Source organism: Borostomias antarcticus, assembly GCF_949987555.1.
Source record: "Borostomias antarcticus genome assembly, chromosome: 17".
In the NCBI taxonomy this organism is placed as follows: Eukaryota; Metazoa; Chordata; class Actinopteri; order Stomiiformes; family Stomiidae; genus Borostomias; species Borostomias antarcticus.
The window spans coordinates 22212051-22235133 of record NC_140250.1 but is presented as its reverse complement, the minus strand read 5'-3'; the positions used below and the strand labels follow the sequence as shown (position 1 = coordinate 22235133).

The window sequence follows — 23083 nt, the reverse complement described above, 5'->3', positions numbered from 1 at the left end:
TGTACCATTCATGTAGCTGAGCCTCTATCATTGATGAGACAGAGAGGGATGTGCAGCCCCTCAGTGAAGCACAGCCACTACAAATCCCTTAAGCATGCTTACCAGAGACTAGATCATGTCAAATCGTTGACCCAATCGCATTTCAAATACCACAGTTCCATGGAGAATAGCAGTCCAACTTACATCAAGCTCCTTGTACCCTGAAAAGACAGAGAGGCAAGCTGGTTTAATGGTCGGCTTTGACAGACTGTTTGATGTTTATTTGCTATTCGGTGGTTTGAAAAAGAGATTCCTGTTATGTATTTGTGGGCTTTTGTTGTATGTAGTGTGGCTCATGTTCTTCTCTGGCACAATGTGACCAAAAGGCTGTTCAACAAGGCCGACCCAAGCAGAGCCTGAGTCAATTCGATGATCTCAAGTAGTGCATTGAATAGATTTCAAATTGTGTATTATACAACGGTTAGTTGTGGTTCTTGATTCTGATTGGCTGGAAGTCGTGTTAAAATACTTTGTAACACACACCTGGGACCGCATATCGTTCCATTTTCAGTATTAACGCGCCTCCCATTTGATCCAATGCATTGTAGTTGTTGTTGTTGTTGCTTGGCAACCCTTTTGTTAGGGGAACTATTTTGCGCGGCGGAATTGAGGGAATGATGCTTCGTTTTGGATGAATGTTAATATTTTACATTGCTGTGTGTTTATTTTACACTAATAGCTGTAGTAACCATTGTATAAAAGCAATAAACCACGAGAGGCCGTGTGTTATAGTGATTTTATAACAGCTAGGGGGCGTTGTTAGGCATGACGCGAAGCGGAGCGGACCTCCCTAGCTGTTATAAAAGTGGTTTATTGCTTAATTTTGACTCAGGTCTGCTCACGTTTTCCTCATTTCATTTCTTCCGCCTTTCTCGTCGCGCGTCGTGCAGCTGGATGTACTGGACGGACTGGGAGGAGGACGAGGTGAACGACAGCATCGGGAGGATTGAGAAAGCCTGGATGGACGGATCGAACAGGAAGATATTCGTTACGTCCAACATGCTGTGGCCCAACGGGCTGACCCTGGATCATGGGACCAGCACCATGTACTGGTGTGATGCCTACTATGACCACATCGAGAAGATCCACCTCAACGGTACGGGACGAATGGTGAGTGAAGCAGCGCACGTGTTGCATGTCGTACCATCTCACGTCAGCTTCTCGACCAATCAGGTTTGGATTCAAGCGAAACTGCAATGGCTTATTCACTTCAGTATCTGTGTCTTTTTTTCCGTAACTCCTGGCTTAAAAAACAACAACAACAAAACAAAATCTTTATTTAGTCAGGCAAGAGTGATTAAGAACAAATTCTTTATTTACAATGACAGCCTGGGAAAAGCCTTGTTAGGCTTGGGTAATGTAATGTGTATTTGTTTGTTCGTTTATTCGTGTATGCTACGGCCTATTACCCCTTGACAGGTTTCTCTTGAAAAAGAGAATCTCAATGAGACAAACCTGTATAAAATAAAGGATCAATAAAAAAAAAGTGTTCCCTGCTGCCATTGCCTGGCTTCCTGTCTCACGTGTGTCTCTCTCCCTCCCACATCCAGGTCGTGTACAACGGCAGAGAGCTCAACCACCCCTTCGGGATCTCTCACTACCGTAACGCCATCTTTTGGACGGAGTACATGAACGCCTCCGTCTTCCAGCTGGACCTGTCCTCGGGGGACGTCACCCTGCTGAGGAGCGAGAGGCCGCCCCTGTTCGGACTGCGCGTGTTCGACGCCCAGTCTCAGCAAGGTGGGGGCTGCTCCCATCCCACGTGTAGGCGGCGGCTTGTACAACCAACCCCCCCTGTCCCTCTTCACTGCACGCAAGACTCTCTCCAGGAAATGGAGTTCAATTAAGGATGCAGTAAAATAAATTTACCGCGTTGTCAAGTAATTAGATGTGCAAGCGATATTATTGCTACGGTAATCGCAGCCGTTGTGCAGAGGCCCGCATCTCGACCTAATATGCCATAGTCTTTACATGATGGCAGTCTGCTTCCATAGTGTGTGAGCCAGCAGATTGATGCTGAGGCAACCATACGTTCAGGTCCACTCTGTGAGATGAAGGAGGGACTCTACACGGGTGTTGTGGTGAATGATGATGGATTCCCACTGTTAGGAGTCATAGATGAATTGATGGCGGTGGAGGATGCGCACGATTGGTGGAGCAGAACCGTAGGGCCTCACCGCAGGTGTTCTGCTTGTTATGGTGCAGAATGGCGGTAAAGTGCTGTGAAAACCCTGCTGCTGCTCCTCTGGGTGTGTGTGTGTGCGTGTGTGTGCATGTGTGTGCGTGTGTGTGCGTGTGTGTGTGTGTGTGTGTGTGTGTGTGTATGTGTGTGTGTGTGTTTGTGTGTGTGTGTGTGGAGTAGGAAGAGAAGCAGGATGACTGTAGCCATCCGACCTTAACACATCAAAATAGTTCTGGGCCAATTCACTGTGTTTAGAGTCAACCACATTCACTTGATTATCTTATAATTGAGCGTCAATTTGATGCATTGCTTCATGTAATTGTCAGAGTGTGATACAGTAGGTGATGCGGAGCAATGCTTGGCTTTGAGTGGAGACTAGTTCCCCTGCATGTGGCAAAGAGTTCCTCCAAAGCTCATGTCACCAGAGATTAATTGGCTACTCCATTCTCTGAGCATTACTGATTGGCTCCCACAAAACGGAGGGCTTTATCTCATTGGCTCAGGCACTGCTGTTGTAAATGAAACTGAACAGTCCCCATGCCTCAACTTTCTAAGTGACAGTTTCTTCACAAAAACTCTATTTTTTCTCCTCTCCCCTGGGAGCGCTAGGTTTTGTCTAAAAGACAAATTATTCCTCCAGAAGGATATAAATGTCAAATGGCTCTCTTCAACAATGTCCCGAATAATTCATTTGACACTTGGATACAGATGATGTGGCATGCACCTGGAACACTGTTCAGAAAAAGGACATTCATTCTGTATAAAAAAGATGTACCATGTGTCCGATTCTTCACACTGTGCTCTACCTCCGAACTGATGCTTAGAGAAATGACAGACAAAACGACCAGACGCACACAAAGAAAGTTTGAATGGCAAAACTTAATTTAGGCAAACTTATATGTTATCCGTGTTATATTTCCAGGTGACAACGCGTGCAGGGTGAATTATGGGGGATGTAGTACCCTGTGCCTGGCCATCCCAGGAGGCAGAGTGTGTGCCTGCGCTGACAACCAGGTCCTGGAGAAGAACAATGTCACCTGCTCAGGTAGGACCAAATAAGCTCCAGCATCCACTCAGGGGGCGAGATACCTGAAATATTCCCCAAATTAAGTTTGTAACACTAACATACATTTATCATAAAGAAATCCATTTTAGGGCAACAGACAAAAAGAAGTTGCATGTTCTTAGTTTTACAAGGCTTCTTTAGAAACGCAATCTAGCGCGGCGTTTTGCTGTTCATTTAAGAACACTGATTTGCTTGGACTCTTTTATAACGTGCGTTTGTCCCTGAAGTCCCTACAGGGGGGGTGGAGCCTCAGCGCTGTAAGAGTGATGAGTTTCAGTGTCGTAATCAGCGCTGCATACGAGAGTCATGGAAGTGTGACGGAGATGATGACTGCCTAGACGGGAGTGACGAGGAGGGTCACAGCTGCTGTGAGTACCCTGTACACACACACACACACACACACACACACACACACATGTACACACGCGCACACACACACACACACACACACACACAGCCTAGACGGGAGTGACGAGGAGGGTGACAGCTGCTGTGAGTACCCTGTACACACACACGCGCGCACACACACACACACACACAGCCTAGACGGGAGTGACGAGGAGGGTCACAGCTGCTGTGAGTACCCTGTACACACACACACACACACACACACACACACATGTACACACGCGCACACACACACACACACACACACACACAGCCTAGACGGGAGTGACGAGGAGGGTCATAGCTGCTGTTAGTACCCTGTACACACACACACACACACACACACACACACGTACACACGCACACACACACACACACGTACACACGCACACACACACACTGCCAAGACAGGAGTGACGAGGGGGGTCATAGCTGCTGTTAGTACCCTGTACACACACACACATACATGCATGCATACAGACAGTATACACACACACACACACACACTTGTGTATACACACACACACACACACACACACACACACACGCACACACGTACACACACACACACAGTCTCTCTCTCTCTCTTTCTCTCTCTCTCTCACACACACACACACACACACACACACACACACACACACACACACACACCTGCAATATCATGCCAAAGGTCACTGTTCCAAAGCTGGTGAATAATAAGCCTGCAGCCCGATCGTCACATTCTGCTCTTACAAGTGACTTTCTCTTGAGGGAATCGATACGATAAACACCACGTTAGACGCCTGGATGCTGAGTAATTTCTCACCATCAAAAATACTATAATTTGATCCTCCGCTAAAATGCTCAGAATTGCAAAATCAATTACCCACTGTGCCGGAATGTTCTATAGTTTCATGATATACTAACTAGGTTTGAACCACTTTCATTGCTGAATATTTCTGTATTTTATTGTGTGAGGTTAGGGTTAGGGCTATCATCCTAGATTGCTGTCATCAAGTCAATTGAACATCTACATTTAAATACATTGGAAATAATTGCAAAATATGGGTAGGGGTGCTAAGCTTTGGGTATATCTGTTGGTTCCAGACAACCACAGCTGTCCCATTGACCAGTTCAAGTGTAACAACAATCGCTGCATCCCGAAACGTTGGCTTTGCGATGGAAACAACGACTGTGGCAACAATGAAGATGAGTCCAACATCACATGTTCAGGTAAATCTATTACAATATCATATCTATCAGACTTTTGCTTCCCACTCCCGCTGTGTAAAGGTTTCCTCTAAAATGACTCAAGCTGCAGTTGGGCCTCAGTACATCAAAGCCCCCCAACATCATGCTACTGTATATACTGTACTCTAACATATGTAGTGAACTCTTACACCCCAGGTACTATGCAGTGATCAATTTCATCAGGAGAAAGCACTTTCTCCAATCAAAGACCTAAGCGCTCTCGAGACGCAACTTCTCCTGCTATTGAGTTAGTGTCAGAATCACTTACTGTACATTATGTCTGACCCAGATTTTTTTTTCCCCCCTTTTAACACCTAGAGCAGCAAGTTGCAAGTGATGCCTCTAGAGCTTTTAGCTCGAGAGGATCAATCAATGAGCGTTAAAGGGGATGATAAATGTTGCGCTGTCATCTGATTGACATGCATATTACACGCCTCGAACAGATCACTAGGCTGCCGCCTACAGTGTGCGTGTCTGTCATGGACGCCGAGTATGTGACTGAGGGTTCATGCAAGGGCTCCGCACATTCCCAGCAGCCGTCATGCACCTTCTACACGCGTGTGATTGAGAGATAGGCTCTTAAGCCGTGTGGCGGGGGCCGGCATTGACATACGTGTGATTGAGTGATCTTTAGAAGGTCGTACACGTCGTCTTGCCTTGACACGCGCGCCGTTAAATTACAAGTGCGTTCTCTCTCCCGTCCGCTTGTCCCAGCCCAGCCGTGCCAGCCCAACCAGTTCTCCTGTCGGAACGGCCGCTGCATACCCCAGGCATGGCGCTGCGACCGCGACGACGACTGCGGAGACGCGTCAGACGAGTCTTCTTCCTGTGGTGGGTTACAGTCTACGTTTTTAACCCTTTTAACCCTGAAAATACAGTGACAACATTTCGAATATTAATTGGATTTTCCCTATAATACTAGAAAGCGCAGTTTCTCAGCTTTCAGCAAGTGTTGGAGTGAGGAATCTTTTTTATTTGTTAGATTTTTTTTTTATATTATTAAATATTTGTTATATATTTTTAAAATGTTGCCGGTGACGTGGTCGTATTCAAAGGGTTAAGGCCTGTTCACTTTAACGCGCACGCACACACACACACACAATACATCCAATTCAAACTGTTTTCCATTAGCCGCTCTTGGAAGCCATGCTGAAGTGCTGTTGTAGGCTTACCACAGTTGGGTTAAGGCTACCACCTCCGGGTTAAGGTTGAGCATCCTAGAAGTGATTATGCAATCACATCGCCACTAAACATGAAGGGTAGACCAAGAATCACAGCATGAGGTTGAGCTCAAAGGAAATGGTTCTGTGGGAATCCAGCCTTCTCCAGTGACCCAGCTACACTAAAGAAGCCTTGAAAGCATTGCAGCCGGCTTCCTGTTAAGAAACTGGATGTTTGTTTGTTCTGTGTCCTCGTAAAGTGAGCTTCTTGTTGTCTTTTCTTAACTTGCCTGGAGGTAAAAGCAATATCATCTAGACAACTGACAATAAACATGGGTTACAATAAACATGTAGTGCTCACTTTACCTTACAAATAATTGAAACAACAAAAACATATTTTTAGACTGTAAATACTAGTCTGTGGGTTGTCAGAGACAAACATGTATCAGTGTACTATGTGTTGATAACTGCCAGGGAACAGCACTTTATACATGAGCATTTGGGTATTGTAGAACTCCCTTGGTGAAGGCATGCTGTCTCTCTTATGGCACGGTAGGTCTCTCTGCCAGTTCAGCTGAGTGTTGCTTCATATTTCACTGTGTCCTTGAATATTTTGCATGCATTGCTTCATTCGAGTGAGAAGTGAGTTTTGGTACTTACATTATTTAATAGGACCTGCTCAGCCAAAGGCTAAGCATTCACTCAGTGACACACTTGAGTTAGGAGGTGTCACATTAGCCTGGCTGTGCCAGACCCAATTTGCAAAAATGTGAAGGGTCTCGAACTTCCAAGTTTATTTTCAATTTCCAAGGGGCGTTATCAATGGTCGCAGATCAAAATGCCTCTGGATACAATTGGATAGACCTTTAACCAATCAGAGCAACATGGTTAAGTCATCATATCATTGTATCAAATGGATACAGTCATTGTATCAAACCCACCCAATATTAAATAAATGGTTGTGATTGGCCCGGCAAATATCTGCTTAGAGCGCCACCTACTGGTGACAGGAAGTTTCTCTCAGTACTGGACACCGAAATAGCACACCCTTTAACGGCGCCGCACCCCGACATGCATGGGGTGCAAGGGCCCGCTCACTGCTGCTCGCAACCCTAGTTGTTTTTAAATCTTTAAATGTACTGCATTTCAAACTTGCAGCTATATTCTTTTGTCACTTTCACACCTTTTCCACATTGGTGGATGGAAAGAAGTAAAAATAGTATGAAGAAGCTCAAAACATATTTAAAAAACATATAAAAAAAAAAAAAAAAGCCTTTTGAATCCTTGTCTTTCATCACCTTATGCGGTAAAGATGCCACATTGCGGTCTGTGATCGTTGCCAGATGCCACACCATGTAATATCTCCTCAGCCTCCCTTTGTGTGTCCTAAGCCGCTTCAGTACTTAGCCACAAACAGCCAGGGTGTAAGCAGTAATTAAAGTTCATGCTCGGCTTCATTCAATCATAATCAAGCTGAGCTGCAAAACATATTCTCTCCCATACCGTTGTCTGAGCTCTCTCAGGCATTGCTTCTCCGTAGGAGCTCCAGTGTGCGTCTCTGGCTATTCAGCTCACCTCACCTCAGCAGCCTCTGTGGGTGTTTGAACGTCAGCAGCTCTGTGGTGGCCTCATCAGAGACTAATGCTCTTTTTAATTGTGTTTGTCAGGGGTTTAGTCGTTTTCACACTGTATGTTAAGCCGGGTTTCTCAGTCAACTTGAAACTGCCATCATTTATGGATGCTGGTATTAATTTTCAATGAATGTTAAACACCAAGACCAGACCGTTTCTTTCGTTTAACTCCTTGCGTGATAAGCGTGGAGTACAAAGACGTGAAATACCCAAGAAATATAGTTCAGAGTTCAAACTGAAGTCAATAGAGCTCCAAGTGTTAGGGTTTGAGGCTGGTGGAGGTAGGACCCAATAGCAGACAGCAGGCAGGCAGCGCAGGTTCAAAAACAAGGTTTTAATGTCCAAAAAATAAACAGGGGAACACTAGGAGGAAACGCACCAACATAGACGAAAGCTGAATCCCAAATCGCGCACTTAGGCGAAAGTGCAGAGCACTCGCGGCCTTGTGGCCTTACATGCGCGTTCCCGCTAAGTCCACAAGGGCTCAGGGTAGTCCCAAAACGGAATTGCTAGGTCCACAAGTGCGCCACTGCCGCCATTTCGCGCACTTTAACCGCACTTATCGAAAGTCCGCAATTTCGCTGACTTAGTAGCAGAAAATACCCACAGTCCACCGCGTCTCATGTGACACAGTGCTTGAGTGCATCCGAGTCATGATCCGAGTGCATCACACATAAATGATGACATTTGCCGATAACACAACATTGATCTTGAAATCCACATGCTGCAAGCATATCCCACCCAACGTAATTTTTTAATTATTATTAAATTAAAACAGACGTCAGTCGGTCAATTTGCAGAGCCGAGCGGAGAGCTGAGGAGCAGCCAGAGCAGCCTCTGCCTCGGAGGGACGCAGCAGCCAATGAAAACTAAGTGGGAGGGGCATTGAGCTAAACTGGCTTGGGAATCGTTGGCGCGCAGCTGGAAGTGCTGTCCCATTTAATTCACGGCCCTGCACCCTCTGGCCCTTCCAGCTGACTTCATTTAAGTGCTCAGGCCTCAGGCCGCAAGTGCGAGGGGCCGCAAGGGTCGTTTGCGCACTCAGATTGGGATTCAGCTAATGAACCGACAGACAACAAAGGAAACAGGAGAGGATATATACTCTGAGAGAACAATCATGGAACAACGTACAGGTGTGCAACAAGACACAACGAGACACAGCCGCAGACAATCACCCAGACAAGGACATGGAGGGATTCCAACAAGACACCAACACAAGGACAGTGGAACACGGACACAAGGGAAGGGAACAGGGAACCAGGCTGGGACGGGGAATGGGACAGGGCAGAACCTAGAGGGCCAGGAGAGGAGGGACTGGAGTGATGTGGGACTAGTGAGGGACAGGTGTCTAGAGCTGGGGCAGGGAGGACACAAACCAACATAGAAGACAAGACAACGATCAGAAGACGAAACACATGGAGGCAGAACAAAACAGGTGACAATGTGACCAATGAGTACAAAAGTGTCTGGGGGTAGTGCAGGGGCAGTCACTGGGAGGGGAGGTGCTCAGGGTCCAGGGGGCACAGGAGCTCAGGGTCAGGAATCCCGTCCGGGAACAGGGTGAACAGGGCGAACCAGGGGTCCGGGGCAGGGGCGAGAGTCTGGATCGGGAGCGAGCAGAGTGGACCAGGGGTCCGGGGCAGGGGCGAGAGTCTGGATCGGGAGCGAGCAGAGTGGACCAGGGTTCCGGGGAAGGGGCGAGAGTCTGGATCGGGAGCGAGCAGAGTGGACCAGCCTAACAATGGAAATATTTTATTTATTTATTTGTATTTAGTTTGTTTAAAAAACGAACAGAAAAACAACAACAAGTGTATGATGTGAAAAGAGATTAAAGCATTTCTGTAGAAGCATTGTTTCTTGGATGCCAAAATAACATCTGTGAACTAATCCTGTTTCTATTATTTCTGTTTCTCTAATTTAATCGAGTGTGTTGTTCATGACCAATTTGTTTTTAGTTGGAGTTGAAGTTGGGTGAATATGATATGTGTAGCTATCACTTGTAGATGTCCTATATTTTAAAGCAAGACACAAAACATCATTATTCTCTCCATGTACATTCATAATGCCCTGTCCAAAAAGGGTATGAAATTGCAGGGTTTCAGATACAGTACACTTCAGTGCAAGTACCTCCAATATTAGCATATTTGTTAGGCAGATTTACATGAATTTCCATCTGTTTAGCATAATTTCCACTTTGGTATTGAGGTACTCCTCATTAAGTTGTAGGACATGTATCAGACTTCAACATGCTCATATATTAAAATAAAGATCCTTAATTAAGACATTACAACTTTTAAAAAGAGACAATACTGTAGAAGGTACTATTCACTTCAAATTCTACAAAGCAGAAATCCTCAAATAGAATGCATGTTTTTTTCTATCATGATGGTCAAACAGAATATTATACTTTGCTTTAAAGTTTGATCTTTTTCATCTGAACAATGTGAATTGTATGATAATGAGATTCAATTTGAGAATACTTGTGGGATATATTCTGATTTGATCGCTAGCATTTAGGCATCTGCCACTTTTGCTGTAGTGCATTTGTTTAATTTGGTGCTATCTGGATAACTGTGCTCTCTCTCTCTCTCTCTCTCTCTCTCTCTGTCTCTCTCTCTCTCTCTCTCACTCTCTCTCTCTCTCTCTCCCTCTCTCTGTCTCTCTCTCTCTCGCGCTCTGTCTCTCGTTATATTCATGTATTCATATCTACAGCCTTCCCGACCTGTGAACCACTCACTCAGTTCAGCTGCTCCAATGGCAGGTGCATCAGTGTGAAGTGGCATTGCGACTCAGGTACTTCAAATGCTTGTTTACCTGTTGTGTTTAATGGACCCTTTCCAATGCATTGTACTGGGTGGACTTGACTTTACTCACTTTAGCTTTTTTCCACTTTATTTTCCACTTCAGATAGTACCCCCCTAATTGTAGCCGGTTATCATAGCGACGCCACATGAAACCGCTGTGACCTCATACTCAACGCAAAACAAAACACGAAACAGGAATGTCTGCACCTCAAATGACACAGTGAATGAACATTTTAAAAAGCGACCGCTATTAACTGTTTAAACATGGCAGGTTTGGTTTGTGCCATGGATGTCCCGCGTTGCACAAATGACAGGGGATTCTCTCTGACCAATCAGTAGTCTGCAAAGTTTTCACGTGACCTTAGCTGGGTTGCTTCAGCACGCTAGAAAACTCAAAGGAGGTGATTTGAAAAAAGCAGCAATTCGTCTCAATTCTACTCTCATTTTACGCAATGAAAAACCAAAAAAAGCAGGTAGGGTCGAGTTGTGCCTTTTTTGTGCGGTGGAAAAGGGCCATAAGACATACCGTCAGCATCTGGCCTAAGTTACCGTCTTGATGAAGTTACCTGTAGCATCTGGACTAAGTTAACATCTTGATGAAGTTACCTGTAGCTTCTGGACTAAGTTACCGTCTTGATTAAGTTACCTGTAGCTTCTGGACTAAGTTAACGTCTTGATGAAGTTACCTGTAGCATCTGGACTAAGTTAACATCTTGATGAAGTTACCTGTAGCTTCTGGACTAAGTTAACATCTTGATGAAGTTACCTGTAGCTTCTGGACTAAGTTAACGTCTTGATGAAGTGACCTGTAGCTTCTGGACTAAGTTAACGTCTTGATGAAGTTACCTGTAGCATCTGGACTAAGTTAACATCTTGATGAAGTTACCTGTAGCTTCTGGACTAAGTTACCGTCTTGATTAAGTTACCTGTAGCATCTGGACTAAGTTACCGTCTTGATGAAGTTACCTGTAGCATCTGGACTAAGTTAAGGTCTTGATGAAGTTACCTGTAGCTTCTGGACTAAGTTAACATCTTGATGAAGTTACTTGTAGCTTCTGGACTAAGTTACCGTCTTGATTAAGTTACCTGTAGCATCTGGACTAAGTTACCGTCTTGATGAAGTTACCTGTAGCTTCTGGACTAAGTTAACATCTTGATGAAGTTACCTGTAGCATCTGGACTAAGTTACCGTCTTGATGAAGTTACCTGTAGCATCTGGACTAAGTTAAGGTCTTGATGAAGTGACCTGTAGCTTCTGGACTAAGTTAACGTCTTGATGAAGTTACCTGTAGCTTCTGGACTAAGTTAACGTCTTGATGAAGTTACCTGTAGCTTCTGGACTAAGTTAACATCTTGATGAAGTTACTTGTAGCTTCTGGACTAAGTTACCGTCTTGATTAAGTTACCTGTAGCATCTGGACTAAGTTACCGTCTTGATGAAGTTACCTGTAGCTTCTGGACTAAGTTAACGTCTTGATGAAGTTACCTGTAGCTTCTGGACTAAGTTAACATCTTGATGAAGTTACTTGTAGCTTCTGGACTAAGTTACCGTCTTGATTAAGTTACCTGTAGCATCTGGACTAAGTTACCGTCTTGATGAAGTTACCTGTAGCTTCTGGACTAAGTTAACGTCTTGATGAAGTTACCTGTAGCATCTGGACTAAGTTAACGTCTTGCTACTAACAAGTTTGTTTGTCATCCCCCTTTCCTGCGCATGTCCAGATGACGACTGTGGAGACGGGAGTGATGAGGAGGGCTGCGTCCACTCCTGCTCCAACACCCAGTTCCAGTGCTCCAGCGGCCGCTGTATCCCGGACCACTGGTCCTGTGATGGGGACAACGACTGTGGGGACTTCAGTGACGAGAACACCACTTGTGGTGGCCCTGGGGGTGCTGGTGAGGAAATGCTTATATGTTGTATATCAATGTTATCAATGTTGCCTCTTTATCATAGATGACCTGTCAGTCTAAAGGCAAAGGTTTGGGCTTTTTTGAGGACCGCGTTGATTGTTCCAGGAAAACATTTAAAAAAAATGTCCTCCACATAAGGCTCATGTTGCCGTTTAATATATTCATACGGCATTGAAATACTAGTATTGTATTTTTACGATCAAGGAGCAAAGCTGGGAAGGCTTAACCGCGTAAGACCGTCCTGATTTTGCGAGCTCACATTCTCTTTCTCTCGCAAATCAGTCTGGATACTCTCCATAGAGATCCATTTGTGACAGATCAGAAAACGATCTCGCCAATCAATGTTGGTTCTGAGGAATTTGAAATACAAACAGCTATGCTGGGCGGGTATATGACAGCGAGGAGCGGTTGAACTTAGCGCCTGATAGACGGTGATAGACAGATGGTTCATCCAATCACCTCCTACTTATTTTAGAAAGTGCCTGCCCTTTTCCAAACAGTTTCAAACGGAGAGTTCTCAGATCATTATATGAATCAAACCATCTGGCGCATCAGGTAGGGGGAGGATGGTTGGCCGTACAAAACCTCTGACTCTAACCCTAACCCTGACCTTGACCCTATACCTAACCCTGACTTTAATCCTAAACATAACCCTGATTGAAACCATGCCTAAACTGAACCTAACAAACATTCATATGCTTACGGTAAGGTTGCATTTATCTACCATGGCAAATAAAGCTGCTATAAGCATATTTGAAACACCAATGTGAGCAGGCAGAAACCGTAAAATAGAAACGCCTTAGAATACATTCATGTTGTATTTCAACATGATCATGCTTTCTTGTATGGGCTCTAATGGATGCTATGCTCTCTAGGCTCTCCAGGCTTTCTAGTGTGCATATATTACACTGTATAACAATGAACATACCAGTAAGATTCAATTTGCCCTTTACTGTAGATCAGTGTTATGACTAAGAGACTAATGAGTTCAAAGTAACTAATAATTGCCCTGGTCTAATATCCTCTCAGTTCTCACGCTCACGCCTGGCTGATCTAATCTTCTCTTTGTTCACAAGAGAACGACCATCAAGATCTGAATCTTTTAATCTGTTATAATTACCTTGCAAAGCTCGTGTCGGCCCCTGGAAAACTTGCAGCTCACTTGCTTGTCACTAGCATGAGGAAACTATTCGTCAAGCCTTCGTCGGGACGGGAGCAGCAGGGTTTTCCTCTCTACCCTGTCTGCCTTCCCTTCAACCCCCAGGGATGCTGCCTGCCTGGGCTTTTGACTGTTATGGAAATACCTTTTGATCTCTAACATTTGAGCATCAGACGTTATGTCTCTCCGAAGTAAAAACATTTTTCCTGGCAAGGCACCGCACAGTTAGGAACAGTGAGGGCAGTGTCTAGCCTGTTCAACCAAATGTCTTCTCATATTCACCCCCATGACTTTGTACCCAATATCTGTCCATAAAGTAACGTAAGGGGCGCCGTAGTTTGGCTCTTTCCCCCCCCCCATCAGTCCTCTAAACGTGTGTGATGGAGTCGGGAACTGAATAATGTTTTTTCTTTGTTTTTATCTTTCTGCCAGCTTTGCCGCCTGTCATCGCGTGCAGCGGGGAGGAGTTTCACTGTAGCGCGGACGGAACCTGCATCCCTGAGCGCTGGAGGTGTGACGGGGACAAGGACTGCGAGGACGGGAGTGACGAAGTGGCCTGCGAGGGCACCAAGAGGATGTGTGACCCCAAGGCCAAGTTCACCTGCAAAGACACAGGTGGGAGTAAATCGACAGAGCCATCCGACCTGCCACAATCATGTCCTGTGCCTTTGTCCATAAATGTGTTCTTTGAAGACGACCTGTGAATTGTGACGTCAAACACCAAAATATGTAGGTGTAGCCTACAGTTATACACATATTACATCGACTCCAGCTTTGCAAGGTTTCATTTATTATTTCATGGATACTGCATTTGAAAAACCAAAGTGAAAACAAGTAAATTCATTTCAATCCATGTATTCTACAGTAGTTTTAGTGGAAGGGATCTGAATTGCCAGTCTCTTTAATCCAGGTATGTGCAGCCAACATATTGTATTAACAATGACACATCCTGGAACAAACAGTCAGATCCACCTGCCTGTTTGTAATTTGTAATGGTGTGGTGCATTCTGGGATTACTAATATGCAAGCAGGTATGATAGAGCTGCATTGATCTGTTGTGAATTTACACATGAAGTGGAACTTTTACTTGCTACGACCGAAGCAGCATTTGTTAATTGACTCAATCCTGGAAAGAAAATGGGTATTATAATATAATAATATAAAGTCTTTAATAACTCTCTAATTGGATTATACAGATTATACAGTATTATATACAGATTAAACAGATTATACAGTATTTAACCTAAAACCTGATGGTTCTGTATCTCTACAAACACTCATCAGTTTTTAATAGAAACTCTGTGCTGTGATCACGGTTCTGAAGTTGTAATGCAGGTATTGGGGTGCTTTGCTCCCTAATGAATAATGTAGAAGGTGGTGCACAGCTTGATGTTCACTATATATTGTTGTTACATGGGGACTGTTATATGGGGGGTGTAAAGCATCCATCTTAGTCCTTCAGCTCAGCTCCTGTAATTTTCTATCTATGAGTCAGGCTGACTTGGAATGGATGTCAACATTTCTCTGCTTGTCTGCCTCTTTTTTTCAATCCGTAGGAAAGTGCATCACTAAGAGCTGGGTGTGTGACGGCGACATCGACTGTGAGGACCGCTCTGACGAGGAGTCCTGCGAGACGGCCGTCTGCAAGCCCCCCAAATACCCCTGCGCCAATGACACCAACACCTGTCTCACTCCTGACAAGATCTGCAACGTCAGGGTGGACTGCGCCGACCAGTCAGACGAAGGGCCGGTCTGTGGTAAGACTGTGTTCTGACCCATATCCACACTTCTGAGACCTGAAAACCCTGTCGCAGCACATTGCGATGGCAGTTTTGATCAAAGAACGCTTGCTTGAGTACTCCACAAGTACTTATCTTGTCTGCTACCTATATGAAAGTGTCAGGGCCTCAGGCACCACAGTATTTCACAGCTAGCAGTGTCTTCTGGGTTTTGTCTTATATAATGGTACCCAGTCAACACTTTCTCCCTCTGGGCCACTCTTAGACCTATAATTCCCATAGCATTGTGAGTATGATGAGACACCAACGTGTTGATTCAGACACCAAAGGGAGAAACGCAAAGTACGACAAACGATTGCAAACATAGACGTGTTCGTCCAAAGCCCATCGGAGGGGAAGAGAGGGGGTCTCCCCGGTGACCCGCGCTACATGTGTAATCTCTTTGAGTGAGCGGCGTAAACACAAAGGTTCATTTCATTTCGTCACCAGCCGAACCCTCCAGGGAGTCAGCGACGCCCTAGAGTGTGTGTGTGTGTGTGTTATCACTGCTGAAGAAGGGCCAGCGCTGCACCGCCAGCTCCTGGCCGATTAGGTCATACAGAGGGACCTTGATTGATTTGAGCCAGCTCAGCAGGGCTCTTTCACCTCAGATGCAACCTATGGGGGTACCCACCCGTTAACACCGGCAAGGCCGCACGCCGGGTAGAACTCAATCCTCATCTGGACTGAGCCCAAGAAGATGGAATCACGGCTAGCGAAGAGTGTGCTTTTTTTGTATTTTAAATGGCCCAAGACTAGTACCCTCTAACAAGAACCAGGTGGCTCAGAAGAAAGGTCTCTCTGTTAAGTGCGTAGTATAGAGAGTGTGAGAAGGATGAGCACAAAGTTCTTATTCTTCCTTCTTTTATTTTTGTTTCTTTTTTCTTTCTTTTTTTTACTTCGTATCGGGACGAGCGAACACGTTTCAGCTTTTGTTTTTGTTTTTGAAGCCTTAAGGTAATAAATGGATAATCCCCCCGGTCATTCCACCAGGGACCAACTCAACTGTGGAAGGTCTTTCATTATGCAACAGCTCTCCGCGCGTCGCACAGCGGAAACATTTCCCATCAGCCTGCATGTCTTGCAATATCTTGTTCGGAGCCAAAGTATCAGTGTTATTAATGTCTGTTTCTCCACAAATAAACAAAAACAAATTTGAACCCTGCGGTTATTCATGTGCGCGCGGAAGGTGACTAACCTAGCCTTGCTGTTGATGCTGTTCGCCTGTCGCACAGGCTATTTACAGCCACTTCGGATGGGGCATATTATCTGTTCACCTGCATGTTGGCCTTTAGGAAATCCATCTCCCTCCTACTGCGGTCTCCCCGTCTCTTTAGATCCGATGTTTCCATTGTGTTCAATCTCCAAAGACCCCTCTCTCCTATGTCTCCGTCCCCAGATATGTGTCTGGTGGCCAAGGGGGGGTGCAGCCACCAGTGTACGGTGGCCCCTGGGCAGGGGGTGGTGTGCTCCTGCCCCCCAGGCCTTCACCTGGACTCCAACAACAGGACGTGTGAGGCTGTGGACTACTGCAGCCGCCACCTCCGGTGCAGTCAGGTGTGCGAGCAGTATAAGACCACCGTCAAGTGCTCCTGTTACCCAGGCTGGAGGCTGGGGGCTGACGGAGACAGCTGCCACAGCACAGGTAGGGACGGGCTCACACTGTGTGTGTGTGTGTGTGTGTGTGTGTGTGTGTGTGTGTGTGTGTGTGTGTGTGTGTCTCTGATCTCTAATAAGATCAGATAGGAGACATTTTGTAACTAATCTTATGATCTAATGATTTTCAGAGCTTGCCATATTGTTACTGTCTGTTGCTTTTGTGAAAGCCTAACATTCAGCACACATTAGAAGTTGAGTTGTAGATTAATCTGGCCTTGGTGGGGGGGGGGCAACACTTATATAATAATTATTATTAATTATTAAATATTATTATTTTCATCTTCTCATTTGGTTCTAAAAAAAGCATTGAGGCAATCCAGAGGACAGCAAAACATAGTGATTTAGGCTACTGTCAGTTAGAGTTCAATTATGAATCTAAAGGTTGTCTGCAAGATGAGTCCTGTCTGTTCCTGTCTGTATCGATACAGAGGGAAGTAAGCCTGTTTCCCTCCTCAGGTGGTGAATGCTGTTTATCCATTTCCTTTCCTGCTTCAGGCGTTTCCCAATACAAACACACTCCCTCTTAGCACTTTTGCACAGTTATTGTTGAACCTGCCTCTCTGGTAATTGGTGTTATTGAATGTGTATTTTTGGTTTGCATCCCAAAAGCCCAAAATGTGGAGAGCGAGAGTTTACTCTCATGTCTAGTTTACTTGTCATAGTCAGATTTATGAACCCCATTTTGATTACCCACCTTTTTTTTGGCGCCAAAAGATTGATGGAAGTGGCAGCAATAATGCTGCATTAACAAGAATGTACTCTAGAAACACATTGAAATTGTATTGGCCCTACATAAATCAAAGTGTGCGCATGAAAGCAAACAAACTCATTGCATTTTGACAAAGGTGCTATTGAATTTGCAATGAGATGTCATGATTTCCCAGTCTTTTGTATGCTAAATTGTATTTGTAAATAAAGTGAAAATCGGGTGTTTGTTTGCGTGATGGAGTTAGGAGTTAGTCTCTTGACAAATAAATAGATGAAAGTGCAAAGCCAAGTCCTTTAACTCAGCGAGCCAGCACATGCCCTCAAGCTGGATTACTCAGGATCACACGAGTGCGGTCATTGACCCACCTCTGTTGCATAAGAAGACTATTAGGACTTTTCAACCAAGAAGTATCCTAGAACTTTTAGTACAGAGCTTTTTTTCAAGGACTTAAAAGGTTTATTCAGAGCGTAGCATTCAGCAAACTAGTCAGGTGACTAACGGTAGGCTAGGCTTATCAGACTACTTACAGCGCAGATTCCACTTTTTTCATGAAACTTGTTTCACTCAGCCAAGCCTACCATTTCTCATAACTGTATAGCCTACTATAGTCTATCTTGTAAACAGTGTATAGATGTGGACAAGCTCCAATAGCTGAATTGATGATAAACTGTTATCTAGTGGCTGTAATAACCTTTTCATTTACACCTGTTGTACAATTATTTTATCCTTTATTAAATCCATTGTGATTTATGAACTTGCTGTCAAACCTGTGTGGGCTGGTGACAGCCACTGGTCAGGCATCTGGAAGGAAGAATGTGCACGGATGTGTGGGAGACGAGAGATTCACAAGCACAGCCACACACACACACACACACACTTTTGGTTTCACGACTATTTATTTGCCTTCGAAAATATGTGCTAAATACAAAATGTGCAAAGTAAGGCAAACTCAGCGAGTCCATCTTTATCGATTTCCTCTTTCCTAAGAGGGAAAATAACATGAAAACACACCACCATAGATAAATACACAAGCACAGTTCGAATGAGCATAAACATAGCTGAAGTGGCATATTGTGGACTTTTTGTAACGTGCATATTAAGGCTAAAAATGTGCAGACACGTTACCGACTGTGTGTCTGCTTCCCGCTTTGGATCACATTTGTGAATTGTGAACGATAATAACATGACCTCAGTTAGTGAAAGTTAGAGCATTTACCTTATTTTTAAAACATGGTTGATATCTTCAACCGCCATGTCAACCAATCAGAAATGTTCAGCGCTGTAACCCCACCCCACAAAAGTACTACCCCCACGCAGGGACTCGTTTGGGGGTGAATTTAGGTTGAGGTATTAGTTCCTAGACCCTGGTTCTTGTCTCAGCAGGGAAAGTTCCTGTGGTCAAAAACGCCTATACAGTATGACATCACAGCTCCTTGTTCTCTCTCTCGTCTCATGAATTTGAGGCACTTATGTCTCCTTGTTGTTTGTGTAGTGAGAACATGGTTTTAATTGAGTGCGTGACACAAACTAGGCATTGCTCCACAGCTCTTCAGGAATTCTCTGAAGACAAGCCCTGTATGAGTGCCCAACCAAATACAAGCATGGGTCCCTGTGTGTGTGTGTGTGTGTGTGCGTGCGTGCACGTGCGCGTACGTGTCTGTGCTTGTGTTGTCACCGTTGTTGCTGCGTGTGTGTGTGTATTCCCAGCTCATGGCACCAGTTCAAATCACTTCCCCCTGCTTCTATAGGTAGTGTTGTACAGTAGCATCGCCTCCAATTCAAGTTGCTCTTTTTCTTTTCTCTCTCCCTGGGCCAGATCCCTTTGAGGCTTTCATCATCTTCTCCATCCGCCACGAGATAAGACGCATAGACCTCCACAAACGCGACTACAGTCTTCTGGTGCCAGGCCTGAGGAACACCATCGCGCTCGACTTCCACTTTAATCTCAGCCTGCTTTACTGGACTGATGTGGTGGAGGATAACATCTATCGGGGAAGGCTGTCTGACTCTGGAGGTAACTAAGATCTGATCATGGTTCCTCACTCACTCCCATAGAACTGAAATGGAACTCTTTAGAACAGGGGTTCTCAACCTGTGTAACGTAAGGCCCGCTTTTGATTGTTAAAACAATTCCGATGACCGCCTTCCCAAATACACGAGAAAAAAAAAAAGAACATGACTGAAGTTTGCATCCGAGGGAACGTTCAGTAGCTACATTAGCTGAACACATTTGTCTCAACACCAATGGATGTGATTGGCATTGTGTGTAACTGCTTCTGGAGTACATTTAGATATACAAAATAACTAGCTTTGTAAATTCCTATCTTTATATATTTCCCTATACCTTATTTTATCTTTATTTATTTTTTCTAACCGTTTGGCAGTAGGCGACCATGGCCCACGTGATGGCGCTGTACGGACCACCGGTGGGCCCACTGGTTTAGAAAGACTGCTTTAGAGTCCTCCTTGATAAAAAAAAACCGTGTGTTTTGTTCCACTGTACACTCTAGCTCTTTGATACTATGAGCTGATACTCCCTCTCTCTCTCTCTCTCTCTCTCTCCCTCCCTCTCTCTCTATCTCTCTCTCTCTCTCTCTCTCTCTCTCTCTCTCTCTCTCTCTATTGAGGACTTTGTTTCAGTAGGTAATACCATCAAATACTGGGGAGCAGGAGTCTTCGACATTTGCAGCATATCTCCTAAGAGAGGGATGAATTAGAATCCCTCTGTGGATTTGTGTTTTTGTATGTTTTTGTGTCTGCGCCTCATTCGAGCTGCTGTGGGGAGGATTCTCTATCTAGTCCTCCTCTGAGCCGCAGAACGAGTCCCACTGGTGCTCCTATATCTCCCCATTGTATGGCTTTCACAAAGGGTTCCGGCATTCAAGGATAATTGTAAACAGATGGATTATAGACAGCCTGCTATGAACCTTTTTATGTTTAATGAAACACCAGAGAAAGCAATCTTCCTTTTTATGTCAATTTATCCTCAAGAGTCTGCCACTGTCTGGGTTTTTGTTTTTTTTCCCTGGGAAATTGTGTTTCTGAAGTATAGCAAAAGAAGCTATCCCTCAACAGAACAGGGTAGCAGTTGAACAAATCCTTACCTACCCACTGAGTAAAGACACGTCTAAAATACGTCTTTTTGATGTCTTTTTTGACTTTTTCGGACGTCCAAAGACATCCAATGAGGAACCAGAATGAATGTTTTCATTCAGACGTTTGAATATTGAGGGGTCCAGCAGACGTACAAATGGGGTTCTGGACCGACGGACGTTATTAAGACATGATCTGAACGTCTCCCTGACGTTGCGTGTTTGCTGGGTACACCTTTCTCTCCTTGCATACAGTGGGATGATACCGGCGGTGTGGTTGTCATTGTTGCAGGGGTGACAGGGATCGAGGTGGTGGTGCAGCACGGGCTAGCCACGCCGGAGGGGCTGGCGGTTGACTGGATCGCTGGAAACCTCTACTGGATCGATAGCAACCTGGATCAGATCGAAGTGGCTAAGCTGAACGGGGCTATGAGAACCACTCTGATAGCAGGCGGCATGGAACACCCACGGGCCATAGCTCTGGACCCAGGACAGGGGTGGGTGCTGCACTCACACACACTGCACACTGCACACTACACACAACTAGACCAGCAGGGTTTTCCATTATTGGAATGAAGTATAAGAGCAGCCTGTCTCATATTTGTTCACTTCCACGTCTTCTTGGCTGTACGATGACGTCAGCAGCATTAGGGTCCATCTAGGCTGCACATACTGACAGGCTAGAATACATGAGTAATGTAGTGGGCCTGTGGACTCTATTCTAGTCCTGAAGTGTGTCTTCCATCTTCCATCTCCTCTTTCTCTTGCACTCTAGCGCTCCTTCATGTCTGTTATTTCATTGCATGACTACCATTCATCTCTGAAACGTCTCAGGCTTGAAGTCGAACAAAGAAGCATATTTGTTTTTCGTAGATTTGTTTGTTGTGCCCCACAGAATCAAACGACAGAGATAGAGATGATGTGGCGTTTCACTCACTGGACACTGTGGAATATTGCTTTCCAGAGTATATGAAAATCTATACCCAACCAATCGAATTGTCAGAGCACTGTATTCTCATTCTATAGAAATTAGCATTCGCTCCTATGCTGCAATTCTGAAGGAAGGACTTTACATGTGTTGTACAATGCTGTACAGTATGTAGTATCTAATGGATGGTTTTAGATTCTGAAAAGGCAAAATTCTATTGCAAGGCAGTAATTCTAATGTAATTACTTGAATCCACTGAGAGGAGTGAGTCATTGATCTGGGGGCCTCAGCCATTCCATACGTTCATTGATCTGGACAGGGATATTCCTTACTAACACTGTTCCATTGTTGTCAATGTACGATTTAAGCTTCAGTGCCCACTGGGTCTTTCATTCTCTCTGGTTTTTCTGTGGACAATGGCAAGGAAAAGCCCATGTTGTGGGGATGAGACATGACTCTGTTGATGGTCAAAGTAATCAACAGTGTTCATTTTCAGGCTTCATTGAGCTGTGGAAGGTCATAAAAAAGCAGATGGCCTCCCATCTCAGCCAGAAGCACAGATGTTGAGGGTACATCTGACCTGTTTTGGTGCAGTTCTCCAACACAGAGACGGCTGCCAATGTGTATAGGTTTTAGGTCCGCTAACAGCAATCCACTGTAGGTAATTATTCTATTGTGCAACACTAACGCATTGGCAAACCGATGAACACTGGTAGGGGACTACTGTTGAAAGGCTTATTATCACACTGATGAAGCTATGCTAACTGCTTGATGTCCCTTATTTCTGTCCAGACATCAATGAGAATGGAAATATATACTGTATTTGGCATCCGATTCTTATTGCTGTTCATGCAGCATTGCCATTGAAGGATATTTTTCATTTTACTTTGTGTCCTTGTCATTGTTTTCTTTGTCAAACAAAAGCACCATATCTCCGTAGATAAGCCTGTTACTTAAACCGGCTCTTGAGAATCATCACAACGGCTTTTCTCCTCAGAATCCTCTTCTGGACTGACTGGGATGCCACGTTTCCTCGTATCGAGGCTGCTTCGATGAGCGGAGGAGGAAGGCACATTGTGTTTAAAGACATGGAGATAGGAGCCTGGCCTAACGGACTCACCCTGGACCATTTGGAGAAGAGGATCGTGTGGACTGACGCTCGGTTGTTACCTTTGTATCAAACGTCTATGGTGGCTAGCAGGGACATTTTACAGCATGGTTGTTTCCAAGATCCCACACACACGCAAGTCACTTATTCAAGTAGAGAAAGTTGTTGTGAGGAGAACAATTATTCAATTCAGTTTAACTCCATGCAGAAATACTTTGGTGAAATGAGAATGGATCAGTG

At 44.8% G+C, this 23083-nt stretch overlaps 1 protein-coding gene across 1 annotated transcript in view; it reads left to right on the top strand.

Annotated features, from left to right (window-relative positions):
• The window catches only part of lrp1bb (low density lipoprotein receptor-related protein 1Bb), a gene marked incomplete at both ends in the record, with an annotated part of 163069 nt that overhangs the window by 56739 nt on the left and 83247 nt on the right, over positions 1 to 23083 (top strand). The window contains 14 exons of the mRNA XM_084452101.1: positions 930 to 1149; positions 1590 to 1779; positions 3144 to 3266; positions 3515 to 3655; positions 4761 to 4886; positions 5619 to 5735; positions 10408 to 10488; positions 12222 to 12395; positions 14002 to 14184; positions 15126 to 15326; positions 16747 to 16992; positions 19532 to 19729; positions 21100 to 21304; positions 22733 to 22897. Of these exons, the coding sequence (XP_084308227.1) occupies positions 930 to 1149; positions 1590 to 1779; positions 3144 to 3266; positions 3515 to 3655; positions 4761 to 4886; positions 5619 to 5735; positions 10408 to 10488; positions 12222 to 12395; positions 14002 to 14184; positions 15126 to 15326; positions 16747 to 16992; positions 19532 to 19729; positions 21100 to 21304; positions 22733 to 22897 (2370 nt within the window). The remainder of the gene's footprint in view (positions 1 to 929; positions 1150 to 1589; positions 1780 to 3143; positions 3267 to 3514; positions 3656 to 4760; positions 4887 to 5618; positions 5736 to 10407; positions 10489 to 12221; positions 12396 to 14001; positions 14185 to 15125; positions 15327 to 16746; positions 16993 to 19531; positions 19730 to 21099; positions 21305 to 22732; positions 22898 to 23083) is intronic.